Source organism: Rhinopithecus roxellana, chromosome 1 (genome assembly GCF_007565055.1).
Source record: "Rhinopithecus roxellana isolate Shanxi Qingling chromosome 1, ASM756505v1, whole genome shotgun sequence".
NCBI lineage: Eukaryota > Metazoa > Chordata > Mammalia > Primates > Cercopithecidae > Rhinopithecus > Rhinopithecus roxellana.
Genome location: NC_044549.1, coordinates 21,428,928 through 21,453,232, shown reverse-complemented (window position 1 = coordinate 21,453,232; position 24,305 = coordinate 21,428,928). Strand labels below are relative to the sequence as shown.

General features: G+C 37.4%; 1 protein-coding gene across 21 annotated transcripts in view; it reads left to right on the top strand.

Annotated features, from left to right (window-relative positions):
• ABI3BP (ABI family member 3 binding protein) overlaps positions 1-24,305 on the top strand; it is a 260,542-nt gene that overhangs the window by 158,057 nt on the left and 78,180 nt on the right. For 8 of the 21 annotated variants that reach the window (XM_030940138.1, XM_030940157.1, XM_030940160.1 and 5 more), the window contains 17 exons: positions 278-352; positions 1,630-1,704; positions 2,838-2,909; positions 4,062-4,136; positions 8,538-8,579; positions 9,742-9,783; positions 10,445-10,537; positions 10,997-11,044; positions 12,137-12,199; positions 12,318-12,392; positions 13,424-13,471; positions 14,933-14,992; positions 15,803-15,892; positions 17,492-17,524; positions 18,298-18,381; positions 20,350-20,406; positions 21,253-21,336. In XM_030940138.1, the coding sequence (XP_030795998.1) occupies positions 278-352; positions 1,630-1,704; positions 2,838-2,909; positions 4,062-4,136; positions 8,538-8,579; positions 9,742-9,783; positions 10,445-10,537; positions 10,997-11,044; positions 12,137-12,199; positions 12,318-12,392; positions 13,424-13,471; positions 14,933-14,992; positions 15,803-15,892; positions 17,492-17,524; positions 18,298-18,381; positions 20,350-20,406; positions 21,253-21,336 (1,116 nt within the window). The remainder of the gene's footprint in view (positions 1-277; positions 353-1,629; positions 1,705-2,837; positions 2,910-4,061; positions 4,137-8,537; positions 8,580-9,741; positions 9,784-10,444; positions 10,538-10,996; positions 11,045-12,136; positions 12,200-12,317; positions 12,393-13,423; positions 13,472-14,932; positions 14,993-15,802; positions 15,893-17,491; positions 17,525-18,297; positions 18,382-20,349; positions 20,407-21,252; positions 21,337-24,305) is intronic. The other 13 variants (XM_030940175.1, XM_030940184.1, XM_030940183.1 and 10 more) reach the window with 9 other exon arrangements.

Below are 24,305 nucleotides of genomic sequence, written 5' to 3'. Positions count from 1 at the left end.
CACCTGCACCATCTCACCTCACATGTTTGTGGCCTGTGTCACTTTACTTCCATGCATCAAGTCTGCCTGAAGTCACCTACTGAACAAACATCATTCCAGCCTTTTCCCTACTTTCAATCAGAATTGTATTCACTAGCTTTCAAGACTACATGCATTTTTCATCTTTAATCATGTACTTGTGGCATGTGCTTTATACCGTCTAAAAGCATGTTAAAATTCTTCAAATACCTCATTTTAACTGGGATTATTTGATGGGATGGGGTGTTTGTGCTTTCAGCTCCAAGAGAAACACCATTTGTTCCTCAAAAACTGGAAATCTTGACCAGTCCAGCAATGCAGCCTACAACAGCTGGTAACTAGTGACATTTATGTAGTTATATGCATTGACGAAACAGGTAATGTGACAAGTCATGTTGGTCATTTCAGAATTTTGTTTTTCTTTTGTTTGTTTTTGCTAAATATTTCCCTCCAGTCTCTACCATGAAATTCTTCAGAGAATCTGACTTATCTATCATACTTAGCCTTACAATTGTCCTTAAAGAATTTTCACAATCCTGATGTCTATATATTTTGAGGAATTGTTTCCTTCCAACTCTTCTTTCAACTTTGCCAGCTGGAAAATAGCAGCAGAATTATAGATAATTATTTCAAAATACATTCCTTCTACTTAGCACACCTAGGTACCATTTGATCAAAGTACTTTACCCAAAGTAGTCTAAGTATAGGGAGCACCCAGTAGGCTTTGCAGTCCTGGACAAGCTGAAGAAAGATGGGTAAAGAGAGGTAGCGCAACCTACATTTTAGAATGGAAAATTATTGAAATAGCAAAGTTCATTAACTCTTGGTGGGGATAGTAAAGAGCTACAGAATTAAAGCTCTGGACCGGATGTGGTGCCTCACACCTACAGGTGTGGTGTCTGGGCCAGATGTGGTGCCTCACACCTACAGGTGTGGTGTCTGGGCCGGATGTGGTGCCTCACACCTACAGGTGTGGTGTCTGGGCCGGATGTGGTGCCTCACACCTCCCAGCACTTTGGGAAGTCAAGGCAGGCAGACTACAGGAGTTCAAGACTGGCATGGTCAACATGGTGAAACCCCATCTCTAGTAAAAATACAAAAATTAGCTGGGCATGGTGGTGCACGCCTATAGTCCCAGCTACTCAGGAGACTGAGGCACAAGAATTGCTTGAACTTGGGAAACCGAGGTTACAGTGAGCCAAGGTTGCACCACACACTCCAGCCTGGGCAACAGAGTGAGACTCTGTCTCAACAACAAAAAAGTAGTTCCAAATTTCCATTATTTGTGCTTCTCTCCTGCTATTCAATGTCATCCTTTTGAGTTCTGAATTGTACCTTGTGTTCTGAAATGCCTCAAGGGTGCTCACTTCTGATACATTGAACTGAACAATGTATATCTTCAGTTCTCATGTAGAAATTTTATACCTTTTGTCCCAGTCCCTGCTTGTTTATTGAGCACCAACTATGTATAAAACAAGGTGTACTGGGCATTCTAGGGATACAAGGAAATATAAAGCGGTTCTTGTACTTGAGGTTTGCAAATTTACAGGCACAACCTGATTGACCCCTGAAAAATATCATTTATCAAAACTATATTAAATCTTCTTTCAGCTCCCCAGCAAACTACATCTATCCCTTCTACACCTAAACGACGCCCCCGGCCCAAACCGCCAAGAACCAAACCTGGTAAATGTCTCTTTATCCTTGTGTGATATGTAATGCCAGATAGATGATGTCCATCTTCTTATAGTAAGAAGGATAGCCAGGCGCAGTGGCTCACACCTGCAACTCCAGCATTTTGGGAGGCCAAGGCAGGAAGATTACTTGAGGCCAGGAGTTTGAGACCAGCCTGAGCAAGATAGTGAGACCCCATCTCTGCAAAACGTTTAAAAAATTAGCCAGGCATGGTGTACTGCTTGAGCCCAGACGTTTGAGGCTGCAGTGGGCTATAATGGCACCACTGCACTCAAGCCTGGGCAACAGAGCAAAACCCTATCTCAAGAAAAAAAAAGGATATATTTTATAGGTTAGTTTCTTTACAAAATTTGAGATTAACTAAAGATGAATAATTAATGATACAAAATAACAAAACTCAAATGTCTCCAAAAGGGGTTTACTGATAATTATATTTTTGCATGTGAATTTTGGTAAAAACCTAGAAACAAGTCCAACTCATAGCAATACAGGGTGATACATGTAATTCATTTTTTGGTGTGCATGTTTATTATAATGTTCATTAGGGTGATGGTTCTTATTTTTTTTTTTTTGGTACCTACTCTGTTTCCAATTTTTCACCAGGGCAATGGCTGAGTTAGAGAGGACATGACTTTGGTTTTCAAATAGATTATAACTTTGAGAAGATAAAACATAAAAATGACAGCACAACATACATTTACATAACTTATTTCTGAGACTATATTTGTGTAAGTGCTCCAAGAAAGAAAGAGTTGAAGATGCAGACCTCAAAATACATGTAGGATTTAGAAGAAAAGGAGAAGGGAATAACATGTATTATAGCACAGAGTTTGGGTGGTACAGATGCTTATTAACCCCGGAGGTCAATTCTTCATTGTCAAACAATGTACTCAGAATCATGCTTTACCAACTGGGCTTTGCTTATTCCATTATAAGATAAATGTAATTTTGTATGATGTATACTGCTGTGACAGTTTAAAAATTCCTCCTCACAACTTTTACTCATTGTATATTTTGACTACTAAATATGGCAGGATTTTAAACGGGTCATTTAGTTCCTCTTTAGAGGATATCTTTTTATTGTCTCTAGGATATTTCAATATTTTTTTCCTTTCCATCACCAGAAAGAACCACAAGTGCTGGAACAATTACACCTAAAATTTCTAAAAGCCCTGAACCTACATGGACAACACCGGGTAATAATGATATGTCCTTAGTAGACGTATTGCTTCATTTCACCATCGAAAATCCAGTACCCCAGCTTTTATGTAACGTCTGTTAGCTATTAAGATATTCAGAATGGCTCATTTGAACAGTGTGGCCCGTCTCAGAGAGTGCACCACCTCCATGGCTATTGTGGTTGTGGCTAGCTGGCCCGACAGTTGGTAGATCTGAACTCAGCCATCAGATGTCATTCTGTGCCAGCCTTTGAACCATTGCTACTTCCTTGTCATCTATCCAGTCACTGTTTGAAGTTGAATTGTGTATACAGTTCTCCTTTCCTTTTATTTTTTAGCAAGACTCTCAAGTTTAACTTGAGACTTCATTTGGAAAAACAACTTTTAATTGTAATATTAGTAGAATTACTTTATGCTTCAGATCATAGCATTATACCTATTGGTGAATTTTTTTTAGAGTAGTTTTTTTTATTATTAAAATGTGTTTAAGTAGACAGGCTCAAAGTGACAGATTCTGGAAATATTAGAAGAAAAAGAAAAACACCACCTTAAAATTGTATGCAGGAAGTTTAAATGTATTGTTGCATCTTCAAAAGATATGCACATCAGCTACTGGTTTGAATGATTTTAGATTTTTTCCTTTTGATTTTATAAAGCTGATAAAAAATATAGCTGGTCTTAATACCTAGGTGAGGGGTTGGTAGGTGTAGCAAACCACCATGGCACAGGTTTACCTATGTAACAAACCTGCACATCCTGCACGTACGTCGGTGAATGTCAATTGTAAAACATGGTGGCTTTTTTTTCCTAGTGGTCAGACTTAGATGTGATTGAGAAATATGAAGTAAGGGTGCAAAATAGACTGATTTTTTAAAATCATAGATTAAATAACTATCTTTACTTTGAATAGTTATTGTGACTATTTAGTAGCAATGCTATATTTGTTAGTTAAATATACTCCTGAAATGTTTTTTCTAAACAAAGTGAAAATTAATTCTCTGTGAATGGATCATGAAATATTCTTTTAACGGAGTATTTCCAAAATCTTCCAAGACAATGAGTTCATTCCACTTAATGTATAGTTTATTTCTAGGTTTTCCTTCTGTGCTTTTAGACACGGAAATGCCTAAATATTGATTTGTTTATTATTTTGTTTCTTTATTTTTCCAGCTCCCAGTAAAACACAATTTATTTCTTTGAAACCTAAAATCCCTCTCAGCCCAGAAGTGACACACACCAAACCTGGTAATTACCCTAAACTTTTTTGAATATTCCAAAAGTGGGGTTGAAAACAAGTTTTATGCAATTCTTTGGAGCAAGAATTTCTGATGTGTATTTTGATATTTGTTACATTTTTTCCATGAAAAGTGTAAGCATGCAATGAAATGATCTAATCATAAATAGCCACTGTGATATCACAGCATTGCTCTGAGCAATGTTCATGAGCATCACAGAGAAAACATAGAAATGTAATGCTGTGAATGATTGAGAACTCCCATGTCTAGTATGGCAAAAGAGTTTCCAATACCAATGTTGACTGGAATTCTAATCACATAAACAATAGCCTTTCAGCTGAAAAGGGGAGAAGTGTTTCTGTCTTCTAAGAACTCTGCATTATTTTAGAGTTACTCAGTTCTCAGGCTAGAAGACCAGAAAGACCTGTATTTTCCTAATGCTCCAAGACTTCTAAATTGGAGCTGATTTCTGAACACTGAGCTCTGTTTACTTCTTAGGAATTTTTAGTAGTGTTTTCCTTAAAAAAAAAAAAAAAAAAAAAAAAGTCTCCTTTTGCAGGAGGAGATCATTCTACATATATAATAATTTAAGACATAAAGATTGTGGAACATATTGGATGACCATATCTTGGAGTTTTTTTTATCTATCTGTAATCCTTGTAGCAGTCTTAAATGCTGACTTATAAGATTGACTACAGGGAACCTTGTCACCACTCAGTGTCATCATTATCTAAATTTTAAACCCTTAGCTCTAGGAAGAAAATATTTCTCACTATAATGTTTAATGGATTTTGAACTTGCATTTTCATTAATGGCATGTTTACAAAGTAGGATTATTAAAGCAAGAGATTTTCTGCTAAAGTGGGCATGATTCATTTTTGCAATGAAATGGCTAAGGAAGAAAAATGTAACTGCTTAAAGAAAGAATTCTCATTACTCCCTGTAAAGAAACAGTGAGATTTCCAGGTGTAGATGCAGACTGAAGGAAATTAGGGATCAGGCAAAGGGAGTGTAGTTGACACTGTGACCATGGATGAGGTCTCCAAGTCAGAGAAATGGAATGAAAAATCTCACTCAGGTTTTTCGGAGAAAAGCATAGCTAATAAAACTCAAAAGCCTTAATAGTGGTTTAAATCAAATAACTCTGACAGTTAACTGTATGAGAGAAGGGTTTAATACATACTTATTTAAAAAACATGCTTAGAGAGCTTTGGGATAAAGTAGTAACTATGCTGTGTTTTGAACAGAGGACTATTACCAAGCAGATCATAAAATAGTACTGTTTGTTTGAGTCACCAAATTTAAATAAGGATTTCTCTCAAAGTAATTATTTCTGTTATTACAACATAAAATTGGAAATCGTCAAAAATTTTCTCCAAACATTGGTTACAGTTGATATATGATAGGTTACGTTATTCATTTCAGTGGTTTCTAAGAAAAGATTTCTGAGAGGAAATTCTTTAATACAAATGAGGGAGGAAGGTTATATTTTTATCATTGTAAGGTGTTTGAGCAAAAAGACTTCTTAATTTGACATTTCCTTTTAAAATGGGAAGAATTACTTGGAGACTAATGTGTTTACATTCCTTTGATTTCTTAATCATCAAAGAAAATCTACCCCTTTTCCTCTAACAGCAATGTAATGACTTCAGAATCCACACCTAGGTCTGTGCCAACTCAAGTGGACCTTGAATGGTCCATAGCAACACAGGATGATGACTGGATCTCCGCAAACCATTGCTTTGGTTTTAGCTTCTTAAATTATATTTATCTTTATTTAGGGCAGACCACCTTTATAGCTCTCCTAAAGATGTCTGTTTGTAGCCAAGGTTCGGAAGAGCAAATAAACCACCCAAAGCTTTTTGAGGCCTTTCCCAGCCCTCTCCACACACTCTTCTATTTTTCTGTTTCACTTTCCATTACAGGCTCCTTTTCCTTTGGCTTTGCTTGCTGGTTAAATCAACGAGTAAAAATCCACATTGATTTGGGCTTGTTTTATAAGTACAATTCAGTGCATTTCTCAAAAACCATAGCCACCTACCATATCTAACTTGTCTACCTCGTCCAGTGGGAATTGTTTCCTTCGTGGTTTAATCTTTAAGCTTCTAAATGGACTGAAAATAAGGGAGTGCCCCCAATTACAGGTGTTGGTTTCAGTTAGCTGTCTTCCAAGTGGATAGAATTGTTCATTGTTCTCATTCCTAGCCACACATGTGACTCAAATTTGTCTTTGTTTTGTGCTGAGATGAGTGGCTTAGTCATTTACAGACCACTCAGCTTTGTTATGGAACATTTTATACCTTTACCCATAATACCTTATGATTGTCAAATAGAAGAAAGTCATATCAGAAGATATATTTATTTTTACTAAACATAGACCTTTACTGTTTTTATGTGCAATTGACTTTGAAGCTTAATTGATGGAGTTCTATCCCTATTTGGTCTCAAACTCAGGAACTCAAAAATGCAGATTTTTCCTTATAATTTTAAAAACAACATTCTTTAATTTTTGTGAAATCTAAAAGATGCAATGAGTAGCAAATTTTATTTTCTTCACACTTGTGGAAGGCAACTTTGTACAATCAAAAACATGAATTACAATCTTGAAATTTCAAAATTTTTGTTTGCTATCTTCAGGTGTGAATGCTTATTTGATATTTATTATATTTCATGTATTGATGTTTATTTTCTTCTTGTCCTATAGCATCTGAGATATCTAGACCTATACACACACTCTCTTACACATACACACATACAATTCCCTTTCTCTCTCACACTCTCACATACACACTCTCTCTCTCCGTCTTCCACATACTCTTTCTTCTCCCCTTCCCTCACTCTCTGTCACACACACACACACATCCTCTCCCTCCCTCTTTCCATCCCTCCGTCCCTCTTTCCATCCCTCCCTCCCTCTTTCCATCTCTCCCTCCCTCTTTCCATCCCTCCCTCCCTCTCTCCATCCCTCCCTCCCTCTCACATACACACACCCTCCCTCCTCCCTTCTCTCTTCTCTCATACAGACTCTCTCACACACACACTCAGAATTTTTACTTTGTTATATGAACTTCAGTCTGACACATCACTACTGCCTTTGCCATTCATCTGTTACAGTCTATTACTGCACACGTTCTTGAGAAATTCTGGGCTTTTAAAAACAATATTAGCCTGCTTCTTTTGCACCTAATTGGTACTCTTTAGCCTCAACACAAAAATTTTTTGATCACAGATATGTTAATGGATGATAATGCCTTTAAATAGCCCTTTATGCTATTATGCATTTCTTTTAGAAGAAATAAAAATTCTCTGCCTGCATTATTATATTTTTCCGTTGCTAAAAACTAGTTGATATATAGAAGCAATTGTTGTTAGTTGCTACACAGAAATTATTGTTATAGTTCTTTTTTAGTCACAACATATTCTGAAAACCTGCCATACTCCCTTTTCAAGTAATATCAGAGATCATTCCTGATAAGTCTAATACTAGAAATGTATAAGTAGAAGAATTTCAGTTCTATTAAGATAGTCTATGAGTGCCATATTGATTAGTTTCTTTAAGAAAAAAAAGAGTCTTAACTTTTTATTTCCATTCCAAAAATAATTCCTTTTTAAATTTCTCCTTGTTAAACAACTCTTTTTGTTCATAGAATAATAAGATACCTATTGGGTAATCTTTTTTTTAAGCCCAAATATGTAACCAAACTAAATTCAGCATGAAGTTTAATTTACTTATTGCTAGTTTGAATAAACATTGAAAAGTTTATCAGAGTATTTAGATACTGTTATTTAATTTAGCATTTTATGAAATCTGAAACTGCTTTTGGACTCATTGATTAACCAATCCAAATGGGTTGAGTTTCATATGTGAACCAATTTGTTTACCAGCAATAGATACTAGTGAATACAGGGGGCATCATATGAACACTTGTGGTCGCTTTTGAACAGTAAGTTTAATTCTTACCTTTTTTGTGAGAGAACGTCAGGTCCAGCCATGCTGGAGATTGCAATCTAACAGCACAGACACAGTACCAGGTGGTAAGTCTGTTGCCTTTTCCATTTCCTTGAATGAACCTGGCTGTCCTGCAAGAAACAAATAGCAGGTGGCAGGACACTCTGAACAACCTCAGAGAGGCTACCCAGAATTCCCTCTAAGTTAGTATTTCCTCAGCACCAGAGGCAAACCAGAATATTGGGAAGTGACAGTAACAACTAAAGATCAACAACAAAAATGAGAATTCTCAATTCTTGTGGTTTGTAGAGAGGATGTGGAAGGTTGAACTTCACTGGCATAAGCCAGTAGAACCTAATCATTCACCCAGGAGAGAACACCGTTTATAGTAAAGAACGTGTGACTTCTGTCTTAGATGGTGCTCTTCAGCATCGTTTTTGATGTTACTTGCTTTTATTGCAGTCCCAGAACCCCAGACTCTACCGCCATCACAGTCAACAATAGGTAATAAAGCTTTTTTTAATGACTGAAAACAAAGTATCTTTAACACTCTCCATGTTCAACTTTGGGGTTTTTTTGTCTGTTTTTTTGTTTTTTTGTTTTTTTGTTTTTTTGTTTTTTTCTTCTCCAGATGAAGTTTCGCTCGTTTTGTTGCCCAGGCTGGAGTGCAGTGGCACGATCTCAGCTTACTGCAACCTCTGCCTCCCAGGTTCAAGCAATTCTCCTGCCTCAGCCTCCCAAGTGGCTGGGATTACAGGCCTGAGCCACCATGCCCGGCTAATTTTTTATATTTTTAGTAGAGATGGGGATTTTGCCATGTTGGCCAGGCTGGTCTCAAACTCCTGACCTCAGATGATCTACCCAGCTCAGCCTCTCAAAGTGCAAGGATTACAGGCATGAGCCACTGTGCCCAGCCTAATATTTCTTAATTTTCCTTCAGATCTTTTTCCAGCCATTTTTGCCTGGAGGTATACTCTCAGCCTGTGCTTGACTTAGCAGTGGTTCTGAGACACCCGTGAAAGCAATGCTAATTTAAATTTAATACATTCTTTATTCTCCTTCAATTACATTTGAGGAATACGCCCTGAACTTGTTCTAACCTGTTTATTGCCAGGGAGGACCCTGACTTTCATAGGACATATTTATGTTTTCTCTTTTGGAGGTGTTTTTCTTACTTTCAGAACTCTTAACTTTTGCAGGTTTTCTTGAAAAGTGCCAGTCTTTCCAGATCTAAATACCCTGATGTGTCATTAGGAAATCCACTCAAAGAGAGAAATAAAAAACCAACCCCAATCTTTGTAGCTTCCTTTTCTTCAAAAGAGGGGGAAAAAAAAAGTGTTCTGGTGCCATCTTAGCCAATTACCCATATTTTCCTTCATAACATGAACTGCTGGTTACTTTATTACAGTCACATATTCCAAATAAGAATCATGCCTTTTTGTTCCATTTCTCTTTCCAAATTTAACTGACTGGCTACATTTTTTTGTTCACTTTTTTGAAAACACAGGAATTTATTGAAGCGGAAAAAAAGTTTGTATGTGGATAAAAGTTTCATCGTTTATATTTGCTCAACCTAGTAATTAAAAATTAAGCATATTCCATGTTTTAAATACATGTCATTTTTCCTTTGATCTTGATTCTTGGTGATTTTTTCACATTGTCTTAGGACCTGAAACACTGGGACCCAAACCTTCAACAACAACATTAGGTAATAGAGTTATTGAGTGGGTGACCTTCGTTTCCTCTTTTCCTGACTGCTGGTATCTGAGTTGACAGACTCACATTAATGAATTAATACATTAATGTCCATTTGTGTGTGTGAGTGCTCTGTTCTTCAGAAAAAAAGTTAAGTCCTATAGATATCGTTTATAAACTCTATCTCATTTTTTATAAGTTGCCTTTCTTGAAATAATGACTGAATTCAAAGCCTTCTGCATATGTTGTTGATTTGTGGATTTGTTGATTTGTGGATATTTTAAATGAAAAATTTCTCTGTTTAAATCTTAGGCCAAATTTTAATTTTTATCCCAAATGGCTTTATAAAAGCAACCTTTCTCATGTTCCTATTGAACATACGCCTTCAATATTTTTGAGTGACTATCTTCTCTAAGTTGTACAAAGTTTTGAGATTTTCCATCTCAAAATGGAAGAACAGAGAGATCTCTTGCACATTAATTATTAATCTTTGACAAAAAATTATTCAAGACCTCATTTAACTATGTAAATAATGATAGAAATTTGCAAAACAGATAGAAACATGTCCACAGTAAATCAAAAGGTTTAAATGTCCTTCTAAGATGGATGTAATATTTATCATCAGTTTGTAAATCCACCCTTCTTGTATTAACTTGCTAATTTTCTTTCTTCAGCACCACGAAAGACCAAAAGACCAGGTCGTCGCCCCCGCCCCCGTCCCCGCCCTAAAACCACACCTAGTCCAGAAGTGCCCAAGTCCAAACCGGGTAAATGTGATATTCGGGTTCCAATTAACATAGAAAGTGGAATATGGCAGCTTCTGGTTTGATATAAGCTTACTTGAGCAGCTGGGCTTTAGTGAACCAGTGGAATTGACTTTTATGAATGAGCATCTGTACTCATTTTCTATATTCATTTTATATATGTAATATTTCATATAATATGTTTATATTCGCAGTCATGCTTGTTAGGCACACACAGCAGAAAACTGACCCATTAAGTGAATTATTAAAGTAAGGCACTTTGAAATCTTATGATGTGCATTCATGGCAGATGAGGTGTGGGAAAGCAACAAGGAGAAAGGAAAATGGGAAATGTAAAAGGGAAAATCACATTCAGAAAAAATGCATCATTTAGATAGAGTGTCCCAGCTTGAGGCATAATGTCTCCCTCCTCAAGATGCCACTTCTTGAAATATTTCATGTTTTTGGTGTTTGCTTCTGTAGCTCTGGAACCTGCCACGATACAACCGGAGCCCTTGGTGCCCACAACTGGTAATTCTACTCCCTCCACCCCAGCTGCTTTCACGGGTTGTAGCTTTTGCTTTCCCCAATCTCTATTACAGGCATGACCGCAGTTCCACCACCTCATCACAATTTCATCCCATGCTTTTCCTCACCTTTGCTGTCTGGGTCTGAAGATCCTAAAGATAGGAGAGCTCTAAAACAATCCATTGTGCTCATTTAGGGAAGGTCTGTGGTCTCGGACACAACTTCCTGGTTCTCTGCTGACCTTCTGTCTGCCCTATACTTTTCCTGGGGTTGAGAAAACCATCAACTCCTTCTCAGACAGGGACCTCTGTGCTCATCCTGAACTGAACAAATGGCAAAATGTTACTCCAGTGCCATGGTCAGCATTTCATTGCTTTACTGATTCAACTTCTAAGACTTTCTTCTTTTAAAAAAGCTGCATGAAAAAATGGCTTCTTCGGCTTTTCTGTTTCTTTGAAAAATGTTTTTGAGTAGGTTTGGATCACTAGAGGCACCAAGATCGTTCTTGATTGAAGTCCAATGTAAAACTAGTGATAGTCTTTGGAAGTTGACAACATTGAAAGTCCCAGGCTGGTTTTACTGTTTTTAGTACTAAAACTGTTTGATTATAATCATTTCATTATAGTTTCAAAATCTATCATGGCTTTCCTTTGGAAAATCCCAGACATCGGCAGCCATGTAACATTATTTCTCATGTGTAATTTCAAATGTTTATGGATTACTTCCAGATCGCCTCCTAAGAAATCAGATTTCTACCTTACTGTTTGTATACTGAAGAAAACCTTTTGATCAAAGACATGGAACTAATATGCTTTGTCTATTTTGAAATTATTCGTATAGAAAAAACGTCTTATGACAGTCCTCGTTACTTTTGCTCAAAAACACATTTTGAGCATTTAGTGATTATTTTTTCTTTCTGAAAAAACTAATTATGCTAGCGTGTAGTTAAAATAGACACCCTTTTCACCCTTCCCATACCCCAGAAATTTTTATAGATTCATTGAATTTGTAGTGTCTTTGTTCTGCATACTTGTCCCTAATTTTGACAGTCACAGCCATGACCCATTTTGCTAATTGTAGTACCTTTTTCTTTAGCCTCAAAACCATCTGAGAGACCTAAAACCACACCCAGACCAGATGCACCTCAGATTCAGCCTGGTAATCATTACTTTCAATGCTTTAATCTTATAAATACGAAAACAAAGTGTAAGTAACATTAATCTTCACATTCACAGCTCAGCTGTAACACTAATTATGGCACTCTAATTTTCTTCAGGTTCAAAACCACCAAAACAATTACTTCCTAAACCCCAAACCACAGCAGAACCAGACATGCCACCAACTAAATCCGGTAAACACAATTTCCAGTGCTTTAGCTTAACAGGATTTTCTTTGGAAACATGGCTGAAAATGTTTACAATCTGTCATATCATATAAATCATAGAAACCCAAATACCATAATTTTGTTCATTATCTTCTCCAAGTAGCCACACTGATGTTTTAAGTGCTAAATGAACAAGTCAATATGTAGGAAATTAGTAAATTTTATACCTGATTGACTGGCATTTCATTTTCTTAAAGCTTTTTTAGGCCTATTTTCTGAATTTGTAAGGAACAGAAGCCTGAGTTTTCTGTATCTGAAACATTTTTGAAGGTGATTTTAGTAAGCACTGTTAATACACACAGAAGGCTGACACTGTTCTTCATTTATAGGCACAACTCAAAAGAAGACTTGCTAATCAGGAATTAGCTTCCTCTAAAATACTCTATTGACACTTTATTTTATTCTGTTTATTTATTTAGAGATGGAGTCTCACTCTGTCACACAGGTTGGAGTGCAGTGGTACAACCAGCTCACTGAAACCTCTGTCTCCCAGCTTCAAGCGATTCTCCTGCCTAAGCCTCCTCAGTAGCTGGGACTACAGGCACCTGCCACCACACCCAGCTAATTTTTGTATTTTAGTAGAGATGGGGTTTCACTATGTTAGCCAGGCTGGTCTTGAACTCCTGACCTCAGGTGATCCACCCGCCTCGGCCTCCCAAAGTGCTGGGATTACAGGCATGAGCCAACGTGCCCAGCCAACATTTAAACAGTAACTATATTAACTGAGTAATTTCCTACCATATAAGAAGATATTTATATTACAGTTCTCAGAATCCAACTGTTTTGAAGTTGAAAGTTTCTCCCAAGATTCCAATTACTATAAAATTTTAATTTGCTAAGAAGCATCTCACATAATAAATTAACCTATCAAGAAGACAATTTGTATTAACTTAGAATGAACTAGGCTCTCTGTCCTCTGAATTAAACACCAGTGAGCACCCAAAAGTTTAGACTTCCTTGCTTTTATTACTTATATCTGTTTGTTTTTTATGATGCAGTCTCTGAGCCTGTTCCATTTGAAACTGAAGCTCCCTCGATGACCATAAGTAATGATGCTTTCTTCCTTCTTGGCCAATGTTTCTCTGAACTTGCTCCTCTCATCTCTTTTCTCATTAGCTACAGTATGCACAATTGTCATTCACCATTTTTTTTCGTCTTTAAAGATTGTTTACTATTTTCAGCAGGGGCCTTTTTAACATCATTAGGCATGCTTCCATCTGCTGTTCAGCTTGTAACACATAATTGTTATTCTTTCTTCAATCACCTTCAGAGACATTCAGATTGCTTGAGTTACAGTCACTCTGTCTATATTCATTCTTCAAACCAGAACATTTTTTGAAACCTCTGCTTCTGTATGGGTGCAATTTATGGATGTGGGAGGGGAGCAATGAAAAACTGGTTGGAGTTTGTCCTCAGTGTGTTTATAAGGGAGCTCGTGATGGTACATAACTGTCTCTCTCGCAAAAGTCCTTTCTTCCTATTCCACACTATTCATATGCAAATTGATCTTTCTGTTGCTAAATTCATCTTGTGATGCAAAATTCCAAACAAAATAAGGATTCTCTGTTTTGTTTGAAGGCAATTAGTTATAAATATTGTTGTCATCCTGTTGTCCTGGCTTCTTCCATCTCTTCTGTTATATATGCCTTTAGTTCTGAAGATGCTCGTAGCGGTGGCGTAAACCAACTTTCTGCTACGATGTCTTAAGCAATAAGGGAAAGTCAGCCTCTCTATAAATGCCTAAAGAGTTTTTTGAGGATGAGATGTTTGAATGTTACATTTAGCCTTCTGGGTTTAGTGGAAGATAAATGGAGATGCTAATACCAGAGAGTTACAATTCTTGATTAATTTTATATCTATGTATAATCAATTTCAGAATGTTATAGAAATCCTTTTTATCCAGACAAAACATTGTATCATTACCTTTTAGACCTTTTTCTTAATTATCTCTGTTTTCTACTTGAATAATTATCTCCTAATTAGCCATTTGAAATAAATGAATAAGGAGACAGAGTAAGAAGCAGTATCACATTTATCACGAATAAAAGGTACAAGACTTTTGCACAACTCTCACAAATCTCCAGTAAATAGACCGAGAACATTTTTCTAATTCTCCTCACAACTACCACTCTCAAAACAAATTAATAATGGTGGTGAAAACTTTTAAAATACCAATGGAAGCTTTGATAACAAATTTTTAGAGTACTTTAAAATTGTATATTGGACAACTAAGATTTTCTTGGGTCCAGGTTTTTTATGTTGTTGGAATCAGATAATGAAATACAGAAAAATATTTTTCATTGCCCTTATAGGGATGCAAAGGGTATGGATATTTTGTGAAATAAATGGATATGATAGTATGGCTAGTTAGGGGAAAACAAATAGTATTTTCCCAGAGTTCAGAAATGCATTTAAAACATTAAAGGGTTAAGAAGATTCATTTTCAAAATAATTTTCTTTTTCTATATTTCTTAATCTCCATTGTTTATTGTATTGCTTTTGGTTAGTTCCCACCACAGACATTGAGCCTGTAACTGTGAGAACTGAGGCTCCAGTGACAACATTAGGTAATGACCTCTTATGTCTTTAAGTCTGAGTTTTTTCTGCTCATTGTCTAGTCTATTCCATCACTATTTGGGCTAAGGGTTTTTCTTTCATAAGATTTTCTCATCATCCTCTTGTCATTGAACTATATTCTTCATTTTGAACGTATTGAAAGTGCTTAAAACAAGTTACTTGGTTATAAGGCCACATGCCACTAGCGAACAGCGTCTGTGTCCAATTTTTCCCATATTATTCGCTTTAATACTTGACAAAACCTGTGATTCTGCTCCAGTACTGTTCTATGTTAAAGCTGAATTTCAAATACAGTTAGGAATAGCTGCCTGATAAATATCAATTACAATTCTGCGGGCATCTTACTTTCTGTTGTTTTAAGATATACAGAGAATTTTTATTATCTACCAACTATTTTAGAAAACGAAATGTGCTTATACTAATAACTTTTAATGGAATGTGTGTCTGAGCCAGGTAATTTCTTAGTACACTCTCCCAAAAGCAGGTGGGCCTGGGTCCCTCTCTGATGTGATGTCTACATGCCTATGTCTGACTTCCCTTGGCTCTGGGCCCTCTTCGAAAATCCTATACCAGCAACTAATAATAAAGTTGCAGCTTATTTTTTTAAATTACATATATTCCATCTCTGTCAGTAGACCAAAAATACATATTTTTGCATGTAGATGATCAGAAGAAAATGCTAAACCAAAGAGACAAATTTCTCAAGACTTAGGAAAACTTTAGAAAACCTAGAACCATGTATAATCCTTTCTTTGGTTTCTGGAGTCATAAGGCTACAATAACCAGTTTCCTTTCTTTAGCTCCAAAAACATCGCAACGAACAAGAACACGTCGTCCACGTCCCAAACATAAAACCACGCCACGCCCAGAGACACCGCAGACCAAACTAGGTAAATAATATGTGGTTCCTTGTCCCTGTGGCATCCCATTGGATGTGGCATGGGGGTGGCAGTTTCACATGCCACCTTATAACCCACTTGACCCTTGGGGTGAAGGCCCAAGTCATGGAAAGCAGCTGCTACCAACACAGTGCTCTGGCGATACCTGTGACTTCTCATGCTGCTTGTGTGAGGACTTCCTTGGTGCCTGCATATTTTATTTGCAACCAATGCTATCATGGTAAAGTTCACTTTTCAAGAGAATGATGACCTGCGTGTTTTATTTGCTTCTCTGACATTCCATTACATTTTTCTCTCTTGATTCCTCAGCTCAGCAAAAACTGACCTCATTAGGTGTCTAGTTAGCATATTTAGTTCAACCTGTCACACATTTTGAACATTTGTATCTGTGAGGAATATTTTAGAAAAAAACAAATGACTTACCTGAGTTAAAGGAAGCTGCTCTTGTGTGAGACTCTTCATAATAGATATACATGAGTGTGAGGAAAAGCAAATATTTATTACATTTTACCAACTGTTAAGCACATCGTTAATTCTTAGAGAAGCAAAACATCTGTGGGCTGATAAGTATAATGTGAACCTTTAGGGAGAACTCCATTTCTACAAAAACTTTAAGAAAAATTAGCCAGGTACGTGCACCTGTAGTCCTAACTACTTGGGTGACTGAGGTGGGAGGATCTCTTGAGCCTAGGAAGTCGAGACTGCAGTTGCTATAATTGCACCCTTGCACTCTAGCCCAGGCAGCAGAGCAAGAGCTCATCTTGTGGACCTTGAAATTTGTAGAGCCTGTAGATTTATTGGTGGATGGGTAGGAATCATATAAACAGAGGCAGGAAGGTGTCATGTGAGGGTGACATTGGAAGGATAGGAACTGTAAGCGCAACCTGATTGTAAGAAAGGCAAAGTTCTTTTAGTTGGACAGTAATGCTGCTTTTGACGGGTCTACAAAGAGCACTTCAAATGCCTGACTTCAATGACTGGGTTTGAGCCAATTGGCTCCAGCATGCTCTCCTAACCTAGGGGTCAGGCCTTTTCTGTGCTGATAACAGAGAGATGCACTAACAAGTTTGATGGACTGAATGACCCTCTATATCTGGCTCTTTGTATGCCTTTGTTTGAACAGAGGTCTTGGTCTTTTTCCAAGGTGCACGCTCAACAAGAGCATTATCTATTTTAGTCATTCATCAGTGTATCTGTTTAAAACATATCAGTAATTGCATCATCACGAACTAGGGCTTTGTTTTCCAGTTTATAGTGTAACTATACTTTCACATTAGTTTTTTCTAACTTTTAAACATAACATTATTAGATATTCTAAGATTTTTCTAAGCAGGGTTTTCTACTGTATTATCAGATAATATAAAAATAAGAAAAACTGGTAGCTAACCATGTTACAGATGCTGAGGTTATATCTGTTTCATAAAAGCAAATAAATAAGTACCCTCACTTGAGAACTTTAAAATGTTTGCTTTGTGGCTACAGAACCAATGCTATGATGGTAAAGTTCACTTTTCAAGAGAATGATGGCTTTTCTCGTGTGTTTAACATTTATTTCTTTTTAAAATTGCTTTTGATCATTTCTTGCTACAGACTTTGGACCTATTACTCCTGGGACATCTTCAGGTAATGACTCTCTATGTCCTTCAGCAAGTGCTTTTTCTTACTCATTGTCAGATTTCGCTATGGTGCTGTATAGGCAATGGAACCATCTTTTGTAGTCATCTCATTACGGTATTCATCTTAAAATATGGAAAGCTTTCTTTTTAACAGAAATATGCAAGGACTTAATTCAAGACAGCTATCTGCTCCATAGCCCAGCTTGAAATTGTGTCACGTCTGAGTCTCTGAACTATATTCTTAGAGCCAAGATCCAACTACAGTTCCCCACATATTCCTTATTTAGAGCAGCAACACAGTATCAAATGATGATATCATGCAGTTTCTGTATGCACCTTTCTGTTTTTCAAGTTCTATATAATTTTGTTTGCTTTATTGATGTTCCTGTGAATTTTGTATACTTTGTCTAGTAAATCACCAAGTGGAAAATTTGCCCTAGCTATCTTAAATTATAAGTGAATAGTGTAGGGTTGGTTAGAACCTTTCTCACACCATCAGAGTTAAGCAGTGATTTGGATTAGGGATGCTTTCAAGAAAATAATGATAGTTTCTAATGTTTCTTTCTTAAACATAATTATATGTGTAATTCTTGTCTCTGAAGAACTTTCAGTTATCAAAGAAAACCTATTAAGAATCTGAGGGAGAAAATTTCAAACCAAAGTGACAAAGTTCTCTTAACTCAAACTCTAACAAGTATTTTAAAACTTAGAGTTATGTCATCCTATTCACAGTGAATGGAGCCATCAGCACCATATTAATCCTAAATTTTCTTCCTTCAGCTCCAACAACAACAAAAAGAACCCGTCGTCCACATCCCAAACCTAAAACCACGCCCCATCCAGAAGTACCTCAGACTAAACTGGGTAAATATGTAGTTTCTGTTTTATAGAATCCAAGCAATCTACCATGATTGGGACTGTAAGTTCTATGTACACATAATCTATTGTGTCATGCCCTGTATATCTCTTCAGAGTAAAAGCTACTGGTTAGTGAGAACATGAATAGCTTAGTACCTCTTGCTTCCTTTGTAGGAATCTCCTCTGTTGATGATTATTTACTCTTCTTGCTCTTTTATTTCATTCCTGTCTTCAAGATAAAGCAGCTCAGTATTGAGCCAGCACAATCATTTAAATCAACTACTTTTGTTAAGTCTCTTCTAATTCCCCAAAGCCATATTAGTCCATACATCAGAAGTGGGAAGAATGTTTTCTTTCCCAGTTTACACTGTAGTTGTAAACAAAAGTTCTTCATGCATAACCAGTTAGAAACGAATATGAGGCAGCATGTTTATGAAAATAGAATTTCTTGTATGGTATAAATGCCACCTCCTAGAAGCGTGGCAAATATTTAGAGGAGGGAAATATCCAGGATAATTAGAAACCAGCATAGAAACTGGATGAGTAGAGGGATGAGGGAACAGAGGCTGTTAAGCAGGGAATGTGTTGAAGCTGGCTCACCAGACAGGGGATAACTCGTTGATACCCTCCTGTTCAGTGATGAATTCAAGGGGGCTGGGATGTCTACTCAAGAGCTTAAATTTGATCTAGGGGGCTTCAGTGATTCCTACTTCTGCACAGGATCATGCTTTTTCTGTTCGTAGAACTGAAGATACCCAGCCCAATGATACCAAAAACTGAGAGTTGGTTCTTCAGCTACTTAAATACAGCTGTGTTTACTACAGACTTAGTCTCTTAATGAGTATAGTCTCAGCTTCCTTTTGGCTGTTTGTATGTGTGGTGCACAAACTCTAGGGCAACCTCCCAATGATTCCCTGCTCCTGGGGTTAACACCTTTATATAATCCATCCTCTCCCTCTCTCCCTCCCTGTCCGTCTCTCCCTCCCTATCCGTCTCTCCCTCCCTGTCTCTCCCTTGTGCTAGCATGGCAGACACACTCCTAGCACATGCACCTATTCAACAGAGTGACACCCATCACCTTTGCCTTATTTTATTGGTTAAAAAGTTTTCAGGGATCCAGCACATACTCAAGGGGAAGAGATGACACAAAGGTGTTAACACCAGAGATAGAAACCACTGGGGATCACCATAAGGACTCTCTGCTACACTGTGTTTGCTTTCAAATGTAAATGTTCTGTCATTATTGATTACTGCTTATAATGACTGCTCTTTGGTTTTTTGGCTTCCATAAAAATTCTAGTCTTTACCATATCTTTTTCTAAGAAAATGGCTAGCCAGATTTTCTAGTGTTCATTAGAATCAGATGGTTAACCAACAACAAGATCTTACCGTTGACCTCAGTGAGATGCTCAGCAAAATCCAAAGGCTATTGCTGACTATCTTCTGAGTCAAATGAGTACCTGATTACAGTTTGGAGAAATATTCAAAGGAAAAAAAAAATGCATCCACTTTCTTTTGAGTTACGATATTAAGAATTAATTTTGAGCCGGGCACGGTGGCTCAAGCCTGTAATCCCAGCACTTTGGGAGGCCGAGACGGGCGGATCACGAGGTCAGGAGATCCAGACCATTCTGGCTAACACGGTGAAACCCCGTCTCTACTAAAAAAATACAAAAAACTAGCCGGGCGAGGTGGCGGGCGCCTGTAGTCCCAGCTATTTGGGAGGCTGAGGCAGGAGAATGGCGTAAACCCAGGAGGCGGAACTTGCAGTGAGCTGAGATCCGGCCACTGCACTCCAGCCTGGGCGGCAGAGCCAGACTCCATCTCAAAAAAAAAAAAAAAAAAAAAAAAAAAAAAAAAAAAAAAGAATTAATTTTGCAGCCTTAGAAATCTGATGTTTAGTGGTAAGATGAATGTTCTGACATTTCATGCATTCACAAAATCTGTTTGGTTTCTTTTATTACTTTTGATCAGTTCCTGCCACAATCCTCGAACCAGTTCTTAGAACTGAGGCTCCAGGGACAACAGTAGGTAATGGCACGTTATGTCCATCAACATCTGCCTCTCCTGCTCATTTCCAACCTATTCATCACCATCATAACCACAGCTTCTCTCACTTCACAAGCCTTCTGTGTCATCCTTTATCATTCAATTACTTCTTAATATTTATAAGAGTATTAAAACAATTTCTTGTTGGTAAGAGAGCCAAGCATGAACTTATGGTCGGTTTATATATCTGAAATGTGATGACTTTGAATTCCACACATCTTGCCCCCACATAACATTTTAACCACATTCTTTGTTACTGAGTTTCAAATATAATCACTGGAGGCTGGGGGTGAAGGTGTCTGTCCGTGATCTAGGCTGAGTAAATCGGCATAGCTATTACGGTGTGACATAGTTCTCTTGCAGATCTAAATTTCTACATTTTTACTGTCTGCATGATGATGATTTTTTTTTGGCATTCGGGGTAAGGATGTGTTCTTGTTTCAGTAAAGAGTAAAATTTTCCCAAGTAAAGAGTAAAATATGCCCGAGGCTGGTAAATTTAAATTATAAGCACCATCACAAATATAAAATCCCCCTATATCTGCCCTCATCACTGCCATAACTCAGCAAGGTTTTAGAACTTGTTTTTCATTCAGGAATCCCTGTGAGAAGCTCCTTGAAATATCATCAGTAAATTCATATTTCTAGGTGGTTTTTGTTCTTCAGAAAAAGCTACATGATAAAAAGAGACAGCTTATTGAAATAGGGGCAAATATTTCAAACCCAAAAGAAACATTTCTTGGAAGTCAAGAAATTATAACAAATACAATCTTATCCACAGCTTCTGGAACCAAACACATTGTATTAACCTGAAGTTTTCTTCCTTTAGCTCCCAAAGTGTCTCAACGAACTCGTCGTCCACATCCCAAACCTAAAACCACACCGAGTCCCGAAGAGCTTCAGACTGAACTGGGTAAATTTGTAGGTCATGCTTGAGGAATCCTAGCAGCCCACCCCAGTGGGACGCAAAGAGAATGAAGTAGCCAGGCAGGGTCAGCAGCTGGTGCCACATCAGACCAGGCAATGAGGAACAGGGCTGGGGAGATGATGTGGTAGCCAAATTCCTTATGCTTATCTCTCAACATCTGTTTAATTCACTTCTCATTCAATTCTCTTCATCCCTTCAACGTTGAATGTATGATAAAGTGAAACAGCTAGAGAAGGAGCATATGTTCATGCAAGTGAGAGATTATTTCTTGGTAACTATAGGAGTCATGTAAGTCACAAATAAGGATCTAAGGCAGGAGTTGGCAAACATTTTCTCGACAGAGCCAGATAGTAAATTTCCTAGGCTTTCTGGGCCATATAGTCCCTGTCGTATTTTCTTCTTTTTTTTACAACCACTTAAAAACAGAAAAATCATTCTCAGGGGACAATCATTCTGGGGGAAGAGTAATGGAGAAATTCAGAAAGGCAGGGAATGTATGGAAACAAGCCTGAGGAGGCAGTTTCTCTGACTGCCAGAGGCTGTCAGGCTTCTAGGTGTTGATGAGAACATTTCATTGAGGTGTCTGCAGCTAAGTGAGAAGGGGTCTTGAATGCTGGCCTGAGGAGTTGGGATTTTATGTAGGAATCATCTGCATCCCTGTGCAGTCAGGCTTTCTCTGGGTGTTGCCCAGCTGTATACCACAGACTGAGGGGCTGGCCTCTTCTTGTCCTCTTAAGTACTCACATTGGACAAAGCTCGTGGTCTTGTTCCAAAGATGGGTTTTCAGCAAAATGCGTAGGGTCTACTGTGCTCTCTTAGTTAGGTTCAGATCACTAAAGAATGAGAAAAACTCCTGGGACACGTCACATGGACCATTATCTGAATTATCTGACCACAAAGTAAATGACCATTCCTCTTAAGAGATGAATTGGTACCCAAGGACACAGGTGCCACTTTCTCTGGACTCAGGAGGCTGATTGTGTTTGCTTTGTGCTCTGGACAGATACATCACGACCTGGTAAAATTCTTTTTGAATGTTCTGAGTTTCTATAAATTTTTAATGTTTTGTTGGTGGTTTTTTTTTTGTTTTTTTTTTTTTTTGTTTTTTTTTTTTTTTTAATTGGTCAGTTCCTGCTACAATCTTTGAACCAGTTTCTCCTATAAAAGAGGCTCCAGGGACAACATTCGGTAACGCTGCTTTCTGATCTTCAGCAAGTGCTTGTTCTGCTCACTGTCCAGCTTATTCCACTTTATATTGCCATTCAATTACTTTTTTGATTTTGTAACAATTGAACATGCATAAAACAAGTTGCCTCTTGCTCGTAAGAGAGCTATGTCTGAATGTAGTTTGGGATCTTTCCTGCTCTATAACTTAAAATGTTTATCGTATCAGTTTGGTTTTGGCTTAACCAGAGTTCTCTATTAAGGGAGATTGCACATATTCTCGCGAGGTTCTGACCTGATCTATGCTAACCAGGCTGTAACACAGAAGTTTCTTTATACATCCCTTATACACCTCCCTCTTTATTTTTTTTCCTTTTTTGGGGTTTATATTTTTGCTTTTTTATCCCGTTTACAACCATTCCCAAACATCTACCTTTTTAATCTGCCTGTTATTTTTGTTACTTTGTTAATGTATGAGTAATATTTTTAGTGAATTATCTAACAGATAACGTGATCAAGGCTAGTAGATTTAAATAATAAACCCCATCCTTAGTAGAAATTGAATTCCCCCTAGTCTCCATCATAATCTGAATGATTTATAACCTTTTTAATCCAGGCAGGGCACTCTAGAATGTGATAAGTATAGTAATCCTAAGTATCTGAATTAATAGCTTTATTTAATCTGTCAGATTTGCATATTTGCAAATTTGTTATTGAAGTATCTTAAATAACAAGATAAAGTATAGTAGGAGCAAAATTTTTGCATTAGAAAAACATATTTTCTGAAGCTCAGGAAAATCTACCAAGCTTGGGAAAAGCTAAAGATTTTTTTAAGCCTACAATGTGCAGAAGCATAAGGTTTAAAATAACTAAAGTTTATCTTTTTCTGTCTCCAAAAACCTCCCATTGAGCATATCACTCACAGCACAAACTTAATACCGCTCTGTGTATGGCTACTCTTGAGACTATACCAGATAAATATAGGGTCTTTGGTTTATGGAGCTTAGGAGCCTGTCACTGATAGAAATAATAGATTCACATAACCCTTAGTGAGGGAGTCCAGAGGGTTGTTACCCCCTGATGGTTGACAAGGAGTCAGTTTAGAAGAGACCTGCAGGATCTTCCGTTTTTGTAGTAGGAGACATGTTTTACTTCGCAGTCTGCAGGTTAAACACAAAAACTTCCCACATGAAAAGCTTAGAGAATGAGAATAAGCCAGGGTGTTTTTGCAAATTAAAGATTTTTCTTGGGAATATAAATGTTAAGTGTTACACTTATTATAGGTTCTTAAAGTAAAAAATGAATTTGAGTGTCAACAGAGGCAGGAAAGAATTTGGGCCTTGAAGTCACATCACAATTTGCACAAATAGGAAGGTGAGAATGAACAAAGATGAAAAAATTGGATATAAATAGAGGCAACCAGAAGAGGCAGACATCCTGCTTCTAGGGTCAGCCAAAACACTTTTGTTGGTAATTCTGCATTTGGATGACACCGTGGAAGGTGGAAGGAGGGCTTGAACGTCTCACTCATTGAGCCTGACATTGTTCTCATGAGCATCAAAAATCTTTCTTCCACACTAGATCATGTTTTCCCTCTGCTAAATGTGGACAGTGATTTACTGGATGCCACAGACTGAGTGGCCACCCCTTACCCAGCCACTGGAGTGCTATTGTTTGGACAGAAGTGAAAAGTTCTTTCCAAAGTGGAGTTCCCAGCAAGATCATCAGTCATCTTTAGTTATTTGTGTGATGACCATTTGGATATTTCATCAATTTTTCTGCAACCATAA